Raw genomic sequence first — 19,038 nt, 5'->3', positions numbered from 1 at the left:
CCGTTCAGCTAGCTTACCTGTGAAAGAGTCCAGAGGCTATTAGATCAACAATAAAAGAACACAAATCATTACACTGACATTTCGTCCTGCTGTAGGGCTGCTTCAGAAAGTAGATTGAAGAGAAATGAGGATTAGGTTTTTGAAATGAGGATTAAAAAAGTGTTCTAGAAATAATCATCTATTAAGCCTTGTTACTCGAGGCCAGTAGGCATCAGGTTACCTACCTTTAATGTATTTCAAGTTACCCAAGGCACGTAACCTGCCCGCCAACTAGCTTTGTGAAGTACGACTTAACTGTGAAGAGTCTAGGCTCACTAATTGAAACGATAGGCAAATTTTATTGGTTAGGGTTTCAAGAAAACAGTCTCATCAAATATAATTTTATCTTTGAATTGTTTCAGCTGAATGAATTATCTGAAGCATTGAGTCGTTTGCCGCATCATAGTCTACTAGCTGCTGCTTTTGTCACTTATCTGTCGGCTGTTTCACAAGATCTCAGGAGGTTAGTTTTTTACCTCAATAGCAGTAAGAAGCTAGTTGCAGAAAATCAGAATGCAAAATATATTTTAGTTTATTTATTGAATTAAATGTTGAAGTTGAAAAGAAACAAGTACTTTGACCCATACCTCTCAAGTTGTGGTTGATGTCTAATATTTAGGTTCCCTGCTACTATGAACCCAAAAATATGATTTTTCGTTAAATTTCAAACACTTATTATAAAATAAATAAATTCTAAAAAGACTCAAAAGGATATCCTGAGGATCGAGGTATTGCATTTGCGTTTAGCACTGTGGATATCTCGATAACCAATAAGTTTAGAATCCAGAATAACAATGTTATAAAATAAATTGTTTTTACATTTGATCTAAATGAATGGCAGACCTGCCATTTCAAACATACGCATAACAAACTTAAGGTAAACCTTTTGTAAACTGTTGATCTGTCCATTTCTCTATGGCTTCTAAAATGGCATTTGCACAAATTAGTGACCCCTCACATCCATTGCCATAATTACTGTTGCACGTGTACCATTTGAAAAACATCCAGTTCCTGTCAGTCAACTTCTACATAACAATTCAAACAAACTGTGATTTTAGCTTGTGGGCAAAAGAAGTATTGTCTCAGACCTACTACTTACCACGAAGACTATGGTAGTACCTACTTCTTAACAGAAGAATTTGCTGGAACCTGCTTAGTGATCTAATAGACACATAGATAACCCTTGATACCATTTACAGACGTAAGCTGTCCCAATGGTGTGAGGCACTGGAGGTGGCTCAGTTCTCTCTGGTAGAGTTCCTGTGTTCTGAGAGACAACAGTTGTTGTGGCAGTCCCAAGGGTTGCCTGCAGACCAGTTGTCTGTAGAGAATGCAGCATCATAAAGATAACTCTTGATACCATTTACAGACGTAAGCTGTCCCAATGGTGTGAGGCACTGGAGGTGGCTCAGTTCTCTCTGGTAGAGTTCCTGTGTTCTGAGAGACAACAGTTGTTGTGGCAGTCCCAAGGGTTGCCTGCAGACCAGTTGTCTGTAGAGAATGCAGCATCATAAAGATAACTCTTGATACCATTTACAGACGTAAGCTGTCCCAATGGTGTGAGGCACTGGAGGTGGCTCAGTTCTCTCTGGTAGAGTTCCTGTGTTCTGAGAGACAACAGTTGTTGTGGCAGTCCCAAGGGTTGCCTGCAGACCAGTTGTCTGTAGAGAATGCAGCATCATAAAGATAACTCTTGATACCATTTACAGACGTAAGCTGTCCCAATGGTGTGAGGCGCTGGAGGTGGCTCAGTTCTCTCTGGTAGAGTTCCTGTGTTCTGAGAGACAACAGTTGTTGTGGCAGTCCCAAGGGTTGCCTGCAGACCAGTTGTCTGTAGAGAATGCAGCATCATAAAGATAACTCTTGATACCATTTACAGACGTAAGCTGTCCCAATGGTGTGAGGCACTGGAGGTGGCTCAGTTCTCTCTGGTAGAGTTCCTGTGTTCTGAGAGACAACAGTTGTTGTGGCAGTCCCAAGGGTTGCCTGCAGACCAGTTGTCTGTAGAGAATGCAGCATCATAAAGATAACTCTTGATACCATTTACAGACGTAAGCTGTCCCAATGGTGTGAGGCGCTGGAGGTGGCTCAGTTCTCTCTGGTAGAGTTCCTATGTTCTGAGAGACAACAGTTGTTGTGGCAGTCCCAGGGGTTGCCTGCAGACCAGTTGTCTGTGGAGAACGCAGCCATCACAAAGATAACTCTTGATACCATTTACAGACGTAAGCTGTCCCAATGGTGTGAGGCGCTGGAGGTGGCTCAGTTCTCTCTGGTAGAGTTCCTGTGTTCTGAGAGACAACAGTTGTTGTGGCAGTCCCAGGGGTTGCCTGCAGACCAGTTGTCTGTGGAGAACGCAGCCATCACAAAGATAACTCTTGATACCATTACAGACGTAAGCTGTCTCAATGGTGTGAGGCGCTGGAGGTGGCTCAGTTCTCTCTGGTAGAGTTCCTATGTTCTGAGAGACAACAGTTGTTGTGGCAGTCCCAGGGGTTGCCTGCAGACCAGTTGTCTGTGGAGAACGCAGCCATCACAAAGATAACTCTTGATACCATTTACAGACGTAAGCTGTCTCAATGGTGTGAGGCGCTGGAGGTGGCTCAGTTCTCTCTGGTAGAGTTCCTGTGTTCTGAGAGACAACAGTTGTTGTGGCAGTCCCAGGGGTTGCCTGCAGACCAGTTGTCTGTGGAGAACGCAGCCATCACAAAGATAACTCTTGATACCATTACAGACGTAAGCTGTCCCAATGGTGTGAGGCACTGGAGGTGGCTCAGTTCTTTCTGGTAGAGTTCCTGTGTTCTGAGAGACAACAGTTGTTGTGGCAGTCCCAGGGGTTGCCTGCAGACCAGTTGTCTGTGGAGAACGCAGCCATTATCACTACAGTGAGTTATTCCCCACTTTCTTGTTAAATGTAGAAGATCCGTTGAGATTTCTTTGTATTTTATATGGGCGTCACATGCAGAAAGGAGGCGCAAAGTTGGTGATGGGCCAACTACCACACATTACTGATTGATTATTCTCAATACACTCTGTATGTTCTCTGCTGCACAATTTCCTTCTGCTTAAGAAATCAAATAATGTTTCAAAATTCACTCTTGGCAAGATCAATTGCAATCTTTACATTACTCTAGCACAACATTTTTATTGCTTGAGGCTGTCAATGATGGTGTATGAATGAGTTTGGAACGTCGCCCACCATGTAAGCCCACTTTCGTTCTCTTCCCTATTATTACTGGCTTAAAACGACCCTTTTACAAGAGTTACCCAAAGTTACACCAGTAATAATATAGTTTTGAAAATTGAATTCAGGAAGGAAGTTATTTTACACCTAGATCTTTTTTTATATTAACGTTTTAAAATCATCATCGTGTTATTACAATGATTTTTACAAGTTTTCAAAAACTTGTCTTTGGTAGATAGCCCAATTCACACCTTATGACCCGATTTATACTTTATAAATTGTATAAATTGAGTAAAATTTAAGTATGAAGCCTTCTTTTACTCTACCTCCGATTCCAGCAAACTTTTATCTTTTATTCAGGGATACCTAGTTTTGTTGATCATTGTAGCAGGGAGCGTTTCATAAACTCCAAATTTCACAAACTCCAACGCTTAAAATATTAAATAAACAGAGCGGTTCATAACCTCCAATTTTCATAAGCTCCAAATCTATAACATTCAAATAATCACTGTTTCACAATGTCCAAATTTCACAAACTCCAACGTTAAGATACCAAATAAACAGTGCGGTTCATAATGTCCAATTTTCATAACCTCCAACGGTACAGTCTGAGCCAGAAGTCTCTACAGTGGTTGCCACAGTCAGATAGCAGGCACCGTTCGCCAGCGCTCAACTACTGATTATACGTGCATTTTATGATTGAAGAACACTCAGCTGTGTGACTCAAATATGTGTTAGCACACAATGTGCAAATCAAATTTACATTTTTACATTTTTAATACCTTTAATTCAAGCTTTCAGCTGAGTTTCTTTACAAACAATGTTTCTGTAGATTGCTTAATCAGGTAGGGTAATTTAGCATTTTGCAACGTGTAGAAAGAAACTACAATCGTACGCGTGCCGTATGGACTAATGTTTAATTACCGGGTACCTAAGGACAAAATAAAAATTAATTTATCTTTTACTGAATTTAAAAAAAAAAACTGCAAAATCGGCATGTAAACTGCGAACTCAATTAGGCCTTTTACCTTCACTAACTTTAACAACAAAACCAAGATACCAGAAAACGCCAAATAAAATTTTAACACAAATCACTAATTTCACTAGTTAATTATGGATTCAATATTAAATGGAAAACTCCTGCTTTGTTTTTATTTCAAAAACATTATAATGAGATAATATATTCTAAACGTTTTTGTAAACATTTGACGCTTACTTTAGTGTTTAATCAATATTTTGTTTAAAGTGGAATGACCTCAACGGCTACTCTGGAACTAACCTGAGAATTAAACTAAAAAAGTTCGTAGAGACAATATATTTTTTCACTAAAGCAATTACTATGACAAGTTCCAGTGAGCGGGATTTATTAATTTTGTTTGGAGAAGGTTTTAACTAGGTACATTCTGTTTCTCAAAGGAAAAGGGGTTAAAATCATATAGACTAGCATGCATAGTATGAATAAAGTACAGGGAAAACCTATAACAGTAATATTTTGAGGTAGTTTCCTTTTCTTTATATGCTTGTCAATGCTGGAGAAACGTAATTTCGTGATTGGTTTCGACAAATGGGTAATCAAACCCTAACCATGCACTGCAGTGGCAAAAATGTTAGACGTGAGCCGTTGATTAGCTTTTTCAAATATAGATGAATATAAACTCGTTAAATGTTTTAAAATAAAATCATAATATATCCATTGAATATAACATGTAATACTATCTAACAACTAAATGGCTAAAGAGGATGAAGAAGCAAATAAATAGGTATTGTAATGTGGTCTCAACCATGGTCTCAACTATGAACCCGCTGAACGTTTTAAATAGGCCTATTTCGATAGAATGTAAAGTCAATCGCACTTTTAGCAGGAATTCCACCACATAAACTTAGAATAAGAGTAGTTTATATTTTTGTTTATATTATTTTGACCAGAACCAAATCTAGGGTAAAGTTTAGTCAAAGGGATGCATTTACACTAATTTAGTTTACCTTACCGAAAGGAGAATAAAAGTAGAAATAATAACTGGGCCAGGTCGCTAATTCAGTGGATTTTACCAAGAACTTAAATTATCTCCACATCTTTATTAGCCCAGGCAAATTAGACATATGCTCCCCAAAAAATCGTCTAAAGCTGGAAAGTGTTTTAATACATTTTGGGGGTCCCAAATAAGACTCCTGTGAGTTTGCGACGGATTCTGACGTCTGCTTAAGTTTTGGGAGTCGAAAAACTATGAAAATTTTGCACTTTTTTCAGTTTTTCGCTTATAACTCCTAAATAACGAATCCTAAGGAAAATGTTGTTCAAAGGTGTCTTTTAGTGCATTAAATTCCGCGTCGATTGATGTTAAATACGTCAAAATCGGCCGAGCCGTTTAGCCGCTGTAGCTTTTCAAAGGTGGGATATCTTCATCAACATGGCCAAAAGGTTGATTAGTTGACCAGTTTTCGACTTACAACTCCTAAACGACGCATGCTATAAAAAAATGCGCCTGTAGTTAGTTTGGAAGACACAAAATCTTGCGTAGAATTATGATTTTGAATGACTAGATAGTGGTTTATTTCATGGTTATCATCCAAAGGTTTATCGAAGAATGTGTGAAGGGAAGGGTAGCAAGACCCCCTATGCAATTTTAAATCTAATATTGTTGAGGGGGTTACAAAAATTCTAGGATTCGTCCTAAGCTCCCATTTATACGATCCCATCTCTGGACACTCCGGAATGATGTTAAGCGATTCTAATACATAATAAGATATTACAACGAGAAAGATTTTATTAAATATAGCGAAAATGTTTTTTTTTTAGCTTAATAAACGAAAGATGATAATGGGACGGATGTATATAGTTTTACTATCTATTTAGCCTGTTTAAAAAAACGATTGGGATTTTTCGTAGTTTTTACCATATAAATTTTCTACTTCTCATCATTGGAATCTTAAGAATAAGGATTCATTCTTTGCTCTTATTGGTCTTGCCACAAATGGTGACATTCGGTACCATCTTTTTCGTCAGATATCGAATTGAGATAATCGTGCCCCTTGCAAGTCTTTCAGACAGTAGTGCATTATATCCCTGCATTTCATATGGAGCGAGAAAATGTAAACCTTTTTAACATGTACACGATGGTCAAGATAGGTAGTCGGAGTTGAAAAGTTCATGTTGAACCGGTGGATTAGCCGTAGTGATGGGAGTTAACCCATTGACGTTAATTTTCCATACCTATCTCTCTGAATTAAGTACAATTTTAAATGAGCTCTAAAGGATTGGTGGATGAGCAGCCCCTTTTGTTAGAATCAAAGTCAAAATTAGTTGAAAGTGTCCTCTAGAAGGGACCAACCCTCACTTCATTTGGATATTTTCTGCTCCCAACCATGTATAGGGCCAACCTGCTTCTGCAACTTCGCCAAGCGTTGTAACCCGTCAGAACACAGTGAGATCCACATTGATTGGAGTAAACAGCATGAGTAGTTTTAGGCTACATGAATAGTTAGATTTTCGACTCTTCTACATCACGCTTTCTTCATCAAACTGCGCTGGTGGGTACGGACCGATTTTTAATCCAAAGTATGATTCAAATTGAGGCTTGGATTTAATGTGGAATATCACGTGTTGACTGAGGGGGCAGATTCTTCTTTAACCTTTGCTGTTACCATCACAGCTCGCGATTAATGTCACCACTTCCTTTTATTCTGCACAGTTTATGGTCATTATAGGCTTGCCTATTTACGATTTTCTTGCAAGCTGTGCCTTTCCATTATGCTTTATACATATCTCGCGTTGATGCTATCATATGGGATAACTGCTGAGCTGATTGACATGAGCGAACTATTTTCAGTAAATGGGTCGTGACACTGGAACCATTTGATGAATTTCTTTTTGATCCCACCGTATCCGTGGAGTTTATATTGTCAACTTGCTGATAATATGTTGAAGAGGTGATCCCACAATATACCTTAACTTGATGGGTAGAATTCACTGCGATGGGCCTGCCAGCGAACCATCGGGCTAGGTCCACATCATTGATTCCCCTATCTCGGAAAAAGCTCTCCACAGTAAGATGTTGCTCTCATGAGCACTTACTTGTTCATAGGCCATGCTGCACGATCCATGACGTCACACTAGTGGATAGATTCACTGCCATATCCCCTATGTTTTTGGTAATTAGGCTGGTTGTTTGCCAGATTTCAATGGTAAGATTTTAAACTTGACAAGCATCTGATCTAGTGTTAACAATCAATAGCGGTTAAATGGTGAAGCCGATCTTAATGAATTGGAAAACATTCTACGCAGACGTTTATGCTCTTCAAACTAACTACAGGAACATTTTTTCTATAGCATGCGTTAGAAGATGTAAGCCAAAAACTGAAAGATGAATACAGGGATAGATCGTATAAAATGGGTGGTTGGGGTGAATCCTAGAATTTTCGGAACCTCAGACAACAATATTAGACTTAAAATTACATAGGGGGTCTTACTCTCATCACACCTTATTAGATAAACCTCTAGATGACCATCATGGAATAAACCACTATCTAATAATTCATAATCCATTTAAGGACAGGATCTATGTTGTTACCAATTTTATTAAAATTTCCCAACTTTAACTTAAATACTTTTTTTCAATGAAATGGCGTCCATACAAAGTAGGTAACAATCAATTGCCGTTATTGATTAATAAAAAAAACATTATACGCAGAATTTTGTGTCTTCCAAACTAACTACAGGCGCATTTTTTTATAGCATGCGTCGTTTAGGAGTTGTAAGTCGAAAACTGGTCAAATAATCAACCTTTTGGCCATGTTGATGAAAATATCCCACCTTTGAAAAGCTACAGCGGCTAAACGGCTCGGCCGAGTTTGACGTATTTAACATCAATCGACGCGGAATTTAATGCACTAAAAGACACCTTTGAACAACATTTTCCTTAGGATTCGTTATTTAGGAGTTATAAGCGAAAAACTGAAAAAAGTGCAAAATTTTCATAGTTTTTCGACTCCCAAAACTTAAGCAGACGTCAGAATCCGTCGCAAACTCACAGGAGTCTTATTTGGGACCCCCAAAAGGTATTAAAACACTTTCCAGCTTTAGACGATTTTTTGGGGAGCACACCCTATATTTGATCTAATTTGCCTGGACTATATATGCCTTTTCATATTTCACGAAGACAATTTCCGAAATTACAATTGGGGAAGCATTTATATCAAAGAATTTTGTTAACTATAGACTACCGGTAAGCATTAAAATGCACAAACATACGCCTGTAAATTAAGTTACCATTCTTCGTAATGTAATGACATATTTGATGTAATATAATGATAATTAAATGCTAGAAACTCAGTTTCTATATCCCGTAAACTGATGCTGAGCCGGCCAAACTCCTAGCGCCAATGCCGCGCCAAGCGATTTTATGCCTATTTTTAATCGCTTAAAAATGATACAAGCAGGCTCCGTATCAAAAAAAGCTTCAAATAAAAAATTAAATTCATACTTTGATCTAAAACTTTGCCGCAGGAATTTTTTTCCTGACCAAAAAATAAAAAAGTTCCTCGCTTACTACATTTTTCATGTTTTTTATGGTGTTAAAAAACAATCATCTGTTTTAACTTGCTTAAATAAATTATAAAAATTATGTTAAGGTAAAAACTAGCTACATAGTAATGAGCACTGGTTTTTCCAGAAAAATAATATATCAATTTGAAATTTGTATGTTAACAAATAAGTGTAGCAGAGCAGGTTGAGTGAATGTATGTTTGTGTAAAACAGAGAGGTTCATTCGGCCCGTCCGCCTCGGTATCCCGCCGATTCGATTGACTTATGGCAGAGACTGTACCATTGGAGCTTATGAAACTTGGAGGTTATGAACCGCTCTGTTTATTTGATATTTAAAAGTTGGAGTTTGTGAAATTTGGACATTGTGAAACTGTGCTTATTTGAAAGTTATAGTTTTGGAGTTTATGAAGTTTGGAGGTTATGAAACACACTGTTTATTTAATATTTTAGACATTGGAGTTTGTGAAATTTGGACATTATGAACCTCACCCTTGTAGCATCATCACTTCATCGAGTTTCTTTGGCATCCACCCATCAATTATCAATTATCATTATCCATTGAGATAGAGACACCCTAGGATTTTATTTTGATAAAAATGTAGGTTTAACCAATTGCCAGCTTGGGAATCACTTTTGGAATTATTGTGTTCAGGCGATTTGTACAATAAAGCTATAATTGTCTATTTTCTATTTTAATACCTACAGATACGAGTAAAGGCTGAGTGTAGAATGGAGTGTGATGCCTTGAGTAATTTTTTACTGGCTTAGATCAGCTGTTTCACTAGCCAGAATCATTAAAAGTCCAATGATCAAGGACAGCTAAATGAAGCCGACATTTTTACCACCTCAATTATTTTTAAATGAGATTTCTCGCTCCTGCCGAAATAACTTCCCATTTTCTTGCCAGTTGACCTTCCATTTTTATTCTGGTCCTTTCTTCTTAATTATTTTGTTTCTGTATTTTACACTCATTAAATACTCAAAAGTTTTGTGTAGGCCTATCTTGTACATCTTCTTTGGACTCTGAAATTTATTCAATATTTTTGGTCTGATTCCATAACTTCCTTCCCTTCCTACACTGTGTGTATTTAATGTAATTTTGAATATTATTTAACATCTTAGCTATCATTACTCTAACTGATTATTACTTTCTCTTCCAGGTTTCCAACATAGATACTGAGGTGAGTTAAATTTTTGATGCACATTACAAATATTAGTTAATTCTTTTGAGTAGGTACTTTAGAAAAAAATGTGGGAAGTATGTGCTCTTATGCTTATTTAAGCAACATCAATAATGTTTAGCTAAATTGACATAAAAACTTAAATTAGACGGTTTAGACGTTGTGTAATCTTTTTGAAATAACGTTTTCTTTCAATTACTTAGTTTAAGTTTTAATGTAGCTTATAAATATTTAAGAAAATGTTCTAAAAAGTAATGGCCCATGAGGGGATCGAACCCGCGACCTTGGCGTTATTAGCACCACGCTCTAACCAACTGAGCTAATGGGCCGATGGTACAGTTGAGATAAATATAACTCTTGGCTTTCATGGAATTGTTGATTGCTAGAGCACTGTTTTTTGTCAACTTTTAAATATTAACATACACAAATTTTTAATAAATTAGTATGATAATTGGGATGACAAGTACTCAAACATAAAATGACCAACAAGAATACTTTTTCTAAATTGGCCGTTTTTAGAACATTTTTATTTTCTATATTCATAGAAATAATCTAATTTAAATCTATATGGCCTTTATAGATCACAAAGGATCAATGATATTATTGTTCTGACCAGTGGAATTTTAACTTATATAGATACCATGTTAAAATTATTTCAATTATATGTTCTTGACCTGCTTTCAAAGGAAAAATTAGAAAATTATAACATTTCAATTTGTTAACATTATCAACCACTTTTGGTTTTTGCTTCCCCAATAAGCATTTAACAACAAGCATTTGTGCATCTGGTTAGAACAAATTATATTAGAATATTTTGTGAATTTTGTGTTATGGTACATTAATTTATTTTATGTTTTATGATTATTTTACTGACAGATGTGTGGCAAATTGTTTAGTTTGCCGTGCTTTCCAAGGAATAATGTTTTAATTTATAATCTGTTAATACCTTTTGTTACTACTTGTTTACAATAAATACTAATAGTCCTTCATAAATCTAAAATTAGATTAGTTTTGGATCAAATACAATTTTGTAGTTTAATTTGTATTAAAGAAATTGTTCTAAAAAATTTAATGGCCCATGAGGGGATCGAACCCGCGACCTTGGCGTTATTAGCACCACGCTCTAACCAACTGAGCTAATGGGCCAGTTGTGCCCTGTGAGATAAAAATAGCACTTGACGTTTGTTAGAGCACTGCTTTGGTTTCAGTGGTCACCGAAAGACATCAAAACATTTGTATACACTAGTTACTTAATTTGTTTAGAAATAGCACACAACCATTGCTGTAGGTAAAGGAATCTACTTTATGTTGGTAACATTATGTAACAAACTACTTTATGTAATGAAAAGTGCATCTTTGAGTAAAATGCTGTTGACAGAAATGGTAGGGGCTCTTGTTGATAAGAAAGAATTTTTTTTACAAAATTAGCATTTTTTGGATAATGTAGATTTTTTATCAAATGCATTTACTGTAAAGGTGTAAGCAGCTAGCTTAACTTTTTTGACTTCATGCATTGATAGTTTTAATGTTTTATTTTGTTCTATTGCTTAGTGGTTGTTATTGTTTTTTTTTTTTACTAACATAATTCAAGCATCTAAGAGTATTGTAAGAAATGGCAGCAATGTCTTGAATTTGATTTCTGGTCCTGTTCCTTACAAACTTATCACTTATTCATGTATTGCATCAAACTCTTTGCTTTGCTAGACACATTTTACGCATGTGTCAAAGGATGAATTCAAGGTTAAAAGAGCCCCTGAAACACCTAAAAAGAAGGTGTAAATAAATTACTTATGACTTGTGCCTTGACTGTATTCTAACTGTGTTTCTGTAGAGTTGTCAGGCCGTGTATGTCCTGGACCCCTCATCCTCTGCTGTCCCGTGGCTGTCTGCTAGTCTGAGGGTGGACCATGACCGAGGAGAGGTGGAGGTTGTGTCTCAAGCCAGTCCTAGGTTCCACACCAGCCTTGACCTAGCAGTCAGGTAAGGGAGTTGCGTACACTACTTTACCTACGACCATTTTTTAATTACTAACAATCACTACTCAGGTATTTTAATTTAGATTATTTTATGTGATCGTGCTAAACTATCTGGACCATTGAACTATTATACACTTATAGCAAGCACCTCAAAATTAAATTAATGCAGTTTTTAATACTCCTAAACTATATATCTTTTGTTTCATAAGATTTTTATTACATTTTTACAAGTTTTTTACCGTTTGGGGAGGGTTGAGATTATATTTTACTAATATAAAAACAATTAAGTCAAGGGACGTAAGTCATTATTCAAGTTAGGTAGGTTAAAAAGACTTGCTCCATCTAGATTTTTCTCTATTTCCAAGAAATTTTTTTCCAAATAACGGACTAAATCTTTTGCTGTTTATTAAAGACTTGAATTCAGTGTGTTCAATTCATAATCAATTTATGATCGCAAATTTGCTATTTTCAGATTTGGCAAGAAGCTCATTATTCAAGATGCTGATGGAATCGAACCTTCGGTTTATCCTGTGCTGCGAAGAGATAAGGGCCAACAAGGTTTGAGATAATTCAATTTTTTTTACCGATAGCACGAAATTGAGCATAATAAGCTCAGAAACTATGACCCAACTCTAATCAGAAACAACAATAATTGTAAGTTTATGGAAAATTTAAACGTCCTAAGCTAAAATGGTACAATGAGTGAGTTGGGTAAAGGTAAGGCCCTTAGAGGGCACTGATGTTTCATTCTCACATAATTCATGTGAAGGGAGGTTTATTATTGATTTATCAGAAATCGAAATAGGGTACCCACTTGAAACTTTGCTACTGTCTCTTTCAGCTCTTTGAACTGCATGTTTCCTGAAGTGGGCTCTTCGTAGAATTTGTAACTGTCAAGTGGGGATCCGAAGATATAAATTGTGTTTCTCTCATGACTTGTCTCATTACCTCTTGTTGTAGATGGGCGCAGAAGTCTCCGTCTCTATCACACGTCTCGTAGTGGAGCTCCTCTCATGGAACCTCATGTATCTGCTTTGCTTTGTCAGGTCAACTACTCAACCACAGAGGCAGGACTTACTGAACAGGTGATAACATGGGATAATATGTTGTATTTGTTGCTCTATTGTAGATAATTGGATTTTAGACACTAGTTCATTCTGTGACTTGCTCACACAACTATGTTCTTTCTCAGTAAAAAATAGGTGACAGCTTGTCCACATAGATGGGATGTATACTTTAGTATCCAATAATCAATGCTACAACTACCATCTATACAAATGACTTGGTGTTGCTATCAAAGCTGGTGCAGTCAGCCCTGCGCCAGGAGAAGCCACAACTGGAGGTGCGCCGAGGAGAGCTGCTGCGCCGAGAGGAGGAACTCAAGATGTCACTTCACCAACTACAAGACAAGGTGCTGCAGGAGCTGGCCAACGCTCACGGAGACATCTTGCATAATAAGGTAACATCTTCCATCCATATTTGAGTCAAAATATGCCTTTGTTGTATCCTTATCTCAAAATTGATGATTGATATCAGTTTAGGTAGATGTAAGAAAATATTCAGCAATCTAGATTAGAATCGATTGGTTGTTCATCCAGTGAAATTTTAGGATCAAAGCACATAATAAAATGATTGATTCAATTCATATTGTTTCAAACCCTAGCAAATAGTTTAATATAATACCTAGTTAATGACTTTGCCCATACTGTGGCTAGACTAGAAGTCTGCACTGAGATATTTGCCTTAATGGCAATCCATCAAACAACCATCAAGGAATACAAGGACCTTCACTTATTGATGGAGACCATTTTTCTCAGACCACCACTTACTGCGGTCTATTTTATCTGGGTATTAACTCTTACCAAGCTGAGTAGCTAATTGGTTAGAATATTTGTCATGTAATCAGAAGGTTCCTGGTTCAAACCCGGGAAAAGTTGGTAGCTTTTGATAAGCTCAAAGCTGGTAGGAGTTGAACAAAAATTGACACTTTTAGGCTTCATTTTCTACCATCTGTACAGCCATTGATAATCTTCATACTTTGAATTCAGAGCATTTTACAATCTTCAGAGTTTTTGGAAGTACACTATAAAGTTTGTCCAACCAAAATCTATTTTCACTCCAGGAGTTGCTAGCCAGCCTCAACGAGACCAAGCGCAGTGCAAGTGCCATCAGTGAATCTCTGGAAGAGTCTGCTCGGCTGAAGACAGCTCTGCAAGTGGAGTGTGACATGTTCCGTGGACTTGCAGAGTTTGGCTCCAGACTGTTCTTTGCAGTCACTGGATTGTCTAAACTCAATAACATGTATCGCCTCAGCACCAACGCTTTCTTGGTCATCTTCAATGAAACAGTGGCAACATCTACACAGGTTTGTTACCTTCTTTGTGTTTTCAAGCAATAACCTAAGATCATAAGATGCATAAGAATTGATTAATTTTAAAGACTGTTGTAGGTAAAAATGTTGACTTTTTCAGTCAAAAAAGTTCAGAAGGACCTATTCAATAAGTTTCTTACTCAAAGTATTTTCAGTAAAAATGTGTACGTCCAGAACAGAACCTTGTTAAAATTCCTAACCTTTATCAATTTTGTTCACAGGATGAAGTTGTATGGAAGCAGATCCTGCTGCAGAAGGTATACCTTTACATGGCCAGAGCTTTATTCAAGGAGGATACTTTGACATTTGCTCTTCATCTGGCTCGTGCCATGTGCCCTTCACACTTCCAGCCTAACGTGAGTGATTTGTCTGATAAGTGCTTTCAGTATCTACTGACAATTCTTCTGAAGATTTTCTGTATGTAAAAGAATTCTTCTTGGTTTCTTTGGTTTATGACTCTGTTGCCGTTTTTCAGGAATGGGAAACTCTAACAGGCCAAGCTGTAGCTGTCAGGACTGACTCAACTGTCACTCTACCCTCTTGGATACCTCAAGAGAGGGCTTCAGCTGTAACTTACCTACAGGTAAGTATATTATGAATTCAATATGGTAGACTGTCTCTAATTTGGATAGTTCTGTTTGGACAGCTACCTGACCATGATACCACAAACATATGCTCTTTTGTAGCCCAGTAAATAATTGTGGTTGCGTAAATGCACCCTTCTATACCGTTATTTGAAACAGCCGAATTAGCAATCGAAGTAGATGTAAGTCACACAACTTACTTTTCCAAGACTATTTATCTGATAATAATAACTTATATAGGCTTACCTCCGTCAGTAGTCCAAAATTGTGTCTTAATTCAACTAATGTTGTTCAAAGCTGACATGTTTCGTTGCATTGCAACATCGTTGGAGCTTTATGTCAAAAACATCAAATAATTTAAACATAAAATACAACACGGGACACGGAACATTTAAACACGAAAACACGATAGCGCTATCATGACACGGCACGGCAGCGGTTGTAGGTAGACTGTAATTTTGCCAGTCTACCTACAACCGCTGCCGTGCCGTGTCATGATAGCGCTATCGTGTTTTCGTGTTTAAATGTTCCGTGTCCCGTGTTGTATTTTATGTTTAAATTATTTGATGTTTTTGACGTAAAGCTCCGACGATGTTGCAATGCAACGAAACATGTCAGCTTTGATCAACATTAGTTGAATTAAGACACAATTTTGGACTACTGACGGAGGTAAGCCTATATAAGTCATTATTCGTAGTCCAGGGGCTATCAGAATGAATAATATGATAATAATAGGTTAAATACCTTGTTTACGTCCTCAATCCAAGTCGTCTTTATAGTTTCGGGGCCAACAGCCCCATTGTCAAATTTTCTGTCTTGTTAATTACTGTTAATTAGCTGTTGATTGGTCACCGTTGAAGTTCACATACACACATACACTGACACACAAAACATTTATATTTACACGTAACATAGAGAATTTATACTTTTGGCCGGCCTAAACAAAAGTGATTACATCGTTGTGCGGACCGGTACACAGTATGTGTTAACAGTAATTAACAAGACAGAAAATTTGACAATGGGGCTGTTGGCCCCGAAACTATAGTCATTATAAAAGACGACTTGGATTGAGGACGTAAACAAGGTATTTAACCTATTATTATTATTATATTCAATCCAGGAGGCAAACATAGATAAACTATTTATCTGGTTTTTACATCTGTTTCCAAACAAGAGAGTATCTTTTGTCATCTTCTCACTCATAGACTCTGTTTTACATAATTTCTTCTAGTTCTGAAAGTTCTGGATTTCTTTTTCTTTCAGACAGTGTTTCTGGTCCAACATCTAAAGTCTGTTCTAAGATGATCACATGTTCGATTGCAGAGTGTTCTACCCCAGCTGTACGGGAGACTCCAGCTGGACTCTGAGTCCTGGAAACATTTCCCCCAGTCTGATGCTCCAGTCAGTCTCTCCAGTTTCCAGAGAGTGCTTCTGGTCCAACATCTAAAGTCTGTTCTAAGATGATCACATGTTCGATTGCAGAGTGTTCTACCCCAGCTGTACGGGAGACTCCAGCTGGACTCTGAGTCCTGGAAACATTTCCCCCAGTCTGATGCTCCAGTCAGTCTCTCCAGTTTCCAGAGAGTGCTTCTGGTCCAACATCTAAAGTCTGTTCTAAGATGATCACATGTTCGATTGCAGAGTGTTCTACCCCAGCTGTACGGGAGACTCCAGCTGGACTCTGAGTCCTGGAAACATTTCCCCCAGTCTGATGCTCCAGTCAGTCTCTCCAGTTTCCAGAGAGTGCTTCTGGTGCAAGCTCTGAGGCCTGATCTCCTCCACACATCCCTGACTAAGTTTGCTCAGAAAGCCTTGGGTAAAATGATTAGATCATTCTCTTAATACATAGAAGTGCAAGTTTAAGTAATATAATCGAGTTTGACAAGTTGTAATCCTCTACAATTTCTTGGCCTGTGAATCCTAGCATCTGGTAAATTTAAGTTATTGTCAAGAATCAGAAAACCTAAGATCAATATATCCTTGGAAAGGACTCGTGCTAGGCACAATTAATTATTTCCCTTTGCTGTTGATACTCTTTTTCTTTGTCTTTACAGCACCAAATACTTACCCTATTTACATTACAGGTCTCACTTCTCTGTCGCCACCTCCACTTCGACTGAGTCAGTTACTGACAGAGACCAAAGCTTCAGAGCCTATCCTGATCCTGACTGGGTCTGGAACCGACCCATCTCAGGAGTTGCGTCAGTTAGCACACTCTACACACAAGGAGTATCATGAGGTAATAAAACCATGATTTACTGAGTTACTGAGTCACGGTTACTGTTTCAAATCTCAAGTTAAGGTCACTGGTTGTTTAAATGCTCTTCATGAGTAGCCTGCTGCTTTTCTGGATCATTGAATGTCTCTTCTTTCTCTCACAGAAGCTTCTGTTTTTTTTTCTTTCAGGTAGCCCTAGGAGAGGGACAGGAAACTACGGTGTCACAACTACTGTCTCAAATGTCCAGTCAAGGCCACTGGTTGTGTCTGAAGAACTTGCACCTCATGAGTTCTTGGTTGCCGTCTCTTGAGCACCAACTATCAGGTCTCTCTTCTCATCCAGAATTCAGACTCTGGTTGACCTCTGAACCTCATCACAAGTTTCCATCGATGTTGGTCACTGCTTGTCTTAAAGTCACATATGAGGTTAGTATATTGTACCAAAGTGATTATCCTATTTTGTGTTCATCGTTTTTGTTCTATTCATCTAGAGCTTGTGATAGTGGCCATTTTGCTAGCTTGCTTTTTGAATGGCAGCTATTTTATGAATTTAAATTTCAGAGGCACAACCAATCATTACCAATACAAAGCAAATACTGTTTATTCTTGTTCATTAGCTCACTTCTTGCTTTTATTCATACAAGTTAGCTACAAGTTGGCTATTGAAATGGCCAAATGTAGAGGTTAGAAAATTCTAAGCTATTGATAGCTGGCAAGTTAAGTAGATTAAGCGGTTTTTGCTTGTCTAGTGTAATCATAAGAGGTGGACGTTTTGATTTTGAGGAAAGTCATTAGCGGTTTGATGCCTCCAAACTGTACCAAGCTGTACCAAAAATTAGGTAAAATTTAATTTTTTTTCAGCAACTGTGACTTTTAAGAAAACACTATTGTTCAAGTGAATTTTTTCATTATTTTCTAGAAATTTTTCACGTAATGTTTTGTATCCAGGCACCTCGAGGTATCAAACGTAACCTGGTCCGCTCATACGCCTCGTGGGAGACGCAAGAAGTATCTCGAGCACAGTTTGCTTTAGCATGGTTCCACGCTGTAGTGCAGGAGCGAAGAACATTCATTCCTCAAGGCTGGGCCAAAATGTACGAGTTTAATGATTCTGATCTCCATGCAGCTCTGTATGTCTTGAAGGAAAGGCTCAAGAAAGGTAATGGATCGTTGATATTTTGTTAATTTTTTAATGTGTGGCATCTTTCTTTCTTCCGTTATGGAACTCTGTCCCAACACAGGGACAATTACTGAGTACTGTTTAATTGGCATTACTGCTTCAGCAATGAAAATAACTTTGTCAAAAGAGCCATTAATACATACTAAACCATTTTTCCTTGCACGTTTGATCCCCATTGCCATTAAACCTTATACACCCAAATTCTGCCGAACACATCTGGGAGCTGTATGGCATTCCATTTGTGGAAGTGAAAATATAAAAATATAATTTGTTTGTATACTACTTTAGATATGTGTTCACAGATGGCAGACAAGTAAAGTGGCAGTACATCCAAGGTCTAGGAGAGTCAGCCATCTATGGAGGAAGAGTAGACAATGTGTACGACTTACGAGTGCTCTCAGCGTATCTCAATACTTACTTCAACAACAGTGTTTTCCTCGACAACGCACCGTTGGCTCCTGGGGTCTATGTTCCCCACTCTACCAGTAATAAGGTATATTTTTTGTTTCAACCATTGTAGTACATCGGCTGGGTTCAACCATGTACACTGATGTACACTAAAAAATAAAAGACTATTTGATTTGAGTAAAAAAACATTTTTAAAACCTGTAGGTACTTTATATTAGCCTTGATTAGCCTTGATTGAGAAAAATTGTGACCCATTATAAATAAATAACATTAATTTATAAACCAGAATAAAGTATAGGCTGTTGAATCTTGGTCTTCAAGAACTGACCACATCGTTTGAGATTTAACGCTATCAAAAC

The 19,038-nt window shown here is 37.5% G+C and overlaps 1 protein-coding gene and 2 non-coding genes across 3 annotated transcripts in view; 1 reads left to right on the top strand and 2 right to left on the bottom strand.

Moving 5' to 3' along the window:
* The window catches only part of LOC128984716 (cytoplasmic dynein 2 heavy chain 1), a 101,241-nt gene that overhangs the window by 67,450 nt on the left and 14,753 nt on the right, over window positions 1-19,038 (top strand). Inside the window, exons 65-88 of the mRNA XM_054404058.1 lie at window positions 402-502; window positions 1,239-1,358; window positions 1,409-1,528; window positions 1,579-1,698; window positions 1,749-1,868; window positions 1,919-2,038; window positions 2,089-2,379; window positions 2,430-2,720; window positions 2,771-2,921; window positions 9,923-9,943; window positions 11,775-11,923; window positions 12,392-12,477; window positions 12,880-13,004; window positions 13,220-13,378; window positions 14,042-14,284; window positions 14,512-14,646; window positions 14,766-14,873; window positions 16,198-16,275; window positions 16,357-16,434; window positions 16,516-16,690; window positions 16,959-17,113; window positions 17,281-17,517; window positions 18,040-18,250; window positions 18,574-18,764. Of these exons, the coding sequence (XP_054260033.1) occupies window positions 402-502; window positions 1,239-1,358; window positions 1,409-1,528; window positions 1,579-1,698; window positions 1,749-1,868; window positions 1,919-2,038; window positions 2,089-2,379; window positions 2,430-2,720; window positions 2,771-2,921; window positions 9,923-9,943; window positions 11,775-11,923; window positions 12,392-12,477; window positions 12,880-13,004; window positions 13,220-13,378; window positions 14,042-14,284; window positions 14,512-14,646; window positions 14,766-14,873; window positions 16,198-16,275; window positions 16,357-16,434; window positions 16,516-16,690; window positions 16,959-17,113; window positions 17,281-17,517; window positions 18,040-18,250; window positions 18,574-18,764 (3,585 nt within the window). The remainder of the gene's footprint in view (window positions 1-401; window positions 503-1,238; window positions 1,359-1,408; window positions 1,529-1,578; window positions 1,699-1,748; window positions 1,869-1,918; window positions 2,039-2,088; window positions 2,380-2,429; window positions 2,721-2,770; window positions 2,922-9,922; window positions 9,944-11,774; window positions 11,924-12,391; window positions 12,478-12,879; window positions 13,005-13,219; window positions 13,379-14,041; window positions 14,285-14,511; window positions 14,647-14,765; window positions 14,874-16,197; window positions 16,276-16,356; window positions 16,435-16,515; window positions 16,691-16,958; window positions 17,114-17,280; window positions 17,518-18,039; window positions 18,251-18,573; window positions 18,765-19,038) is intronic.
* On the bottom strand, window positions 10,199-10,272 carry Trnai-aau (transfer RNA isoleucine (anticodon AAU)). The gene has a single exon. It is a non-coding gene; the product is annotated as a tRNA-Ile (tRNA).
* Trnai-aau (transfer RNA isoleucine (anticodon AAU)) lies at window positions 11,016-11,089 on the bottom strand. Its single transcript has one exon. It is a non-coding gene; the product is annotated as a tRNA-Ile (tRNA).

Source organism: Macrosteles quadrilineatus, unplaced genomic scaffold, assembly GCF_028750875.1.
Source record: "Macrosteles quadrilineatus isolate MER2022 unplaced genomic scaffold, UCM_ALF_1.0 Scaffold_2__2_contigs__length_208266976, whole genome shotgun sequence".
Lineage (NCBI taxonomy): Eukaryota > Metazoa > Arthropoda > Insecta > Hemiptera > Cicadellidae > Macrosteles > Macrosteles quadrilineatus.
This window is presented reverse-complemented; position numbering and strand designations above follow the sequence as displayed.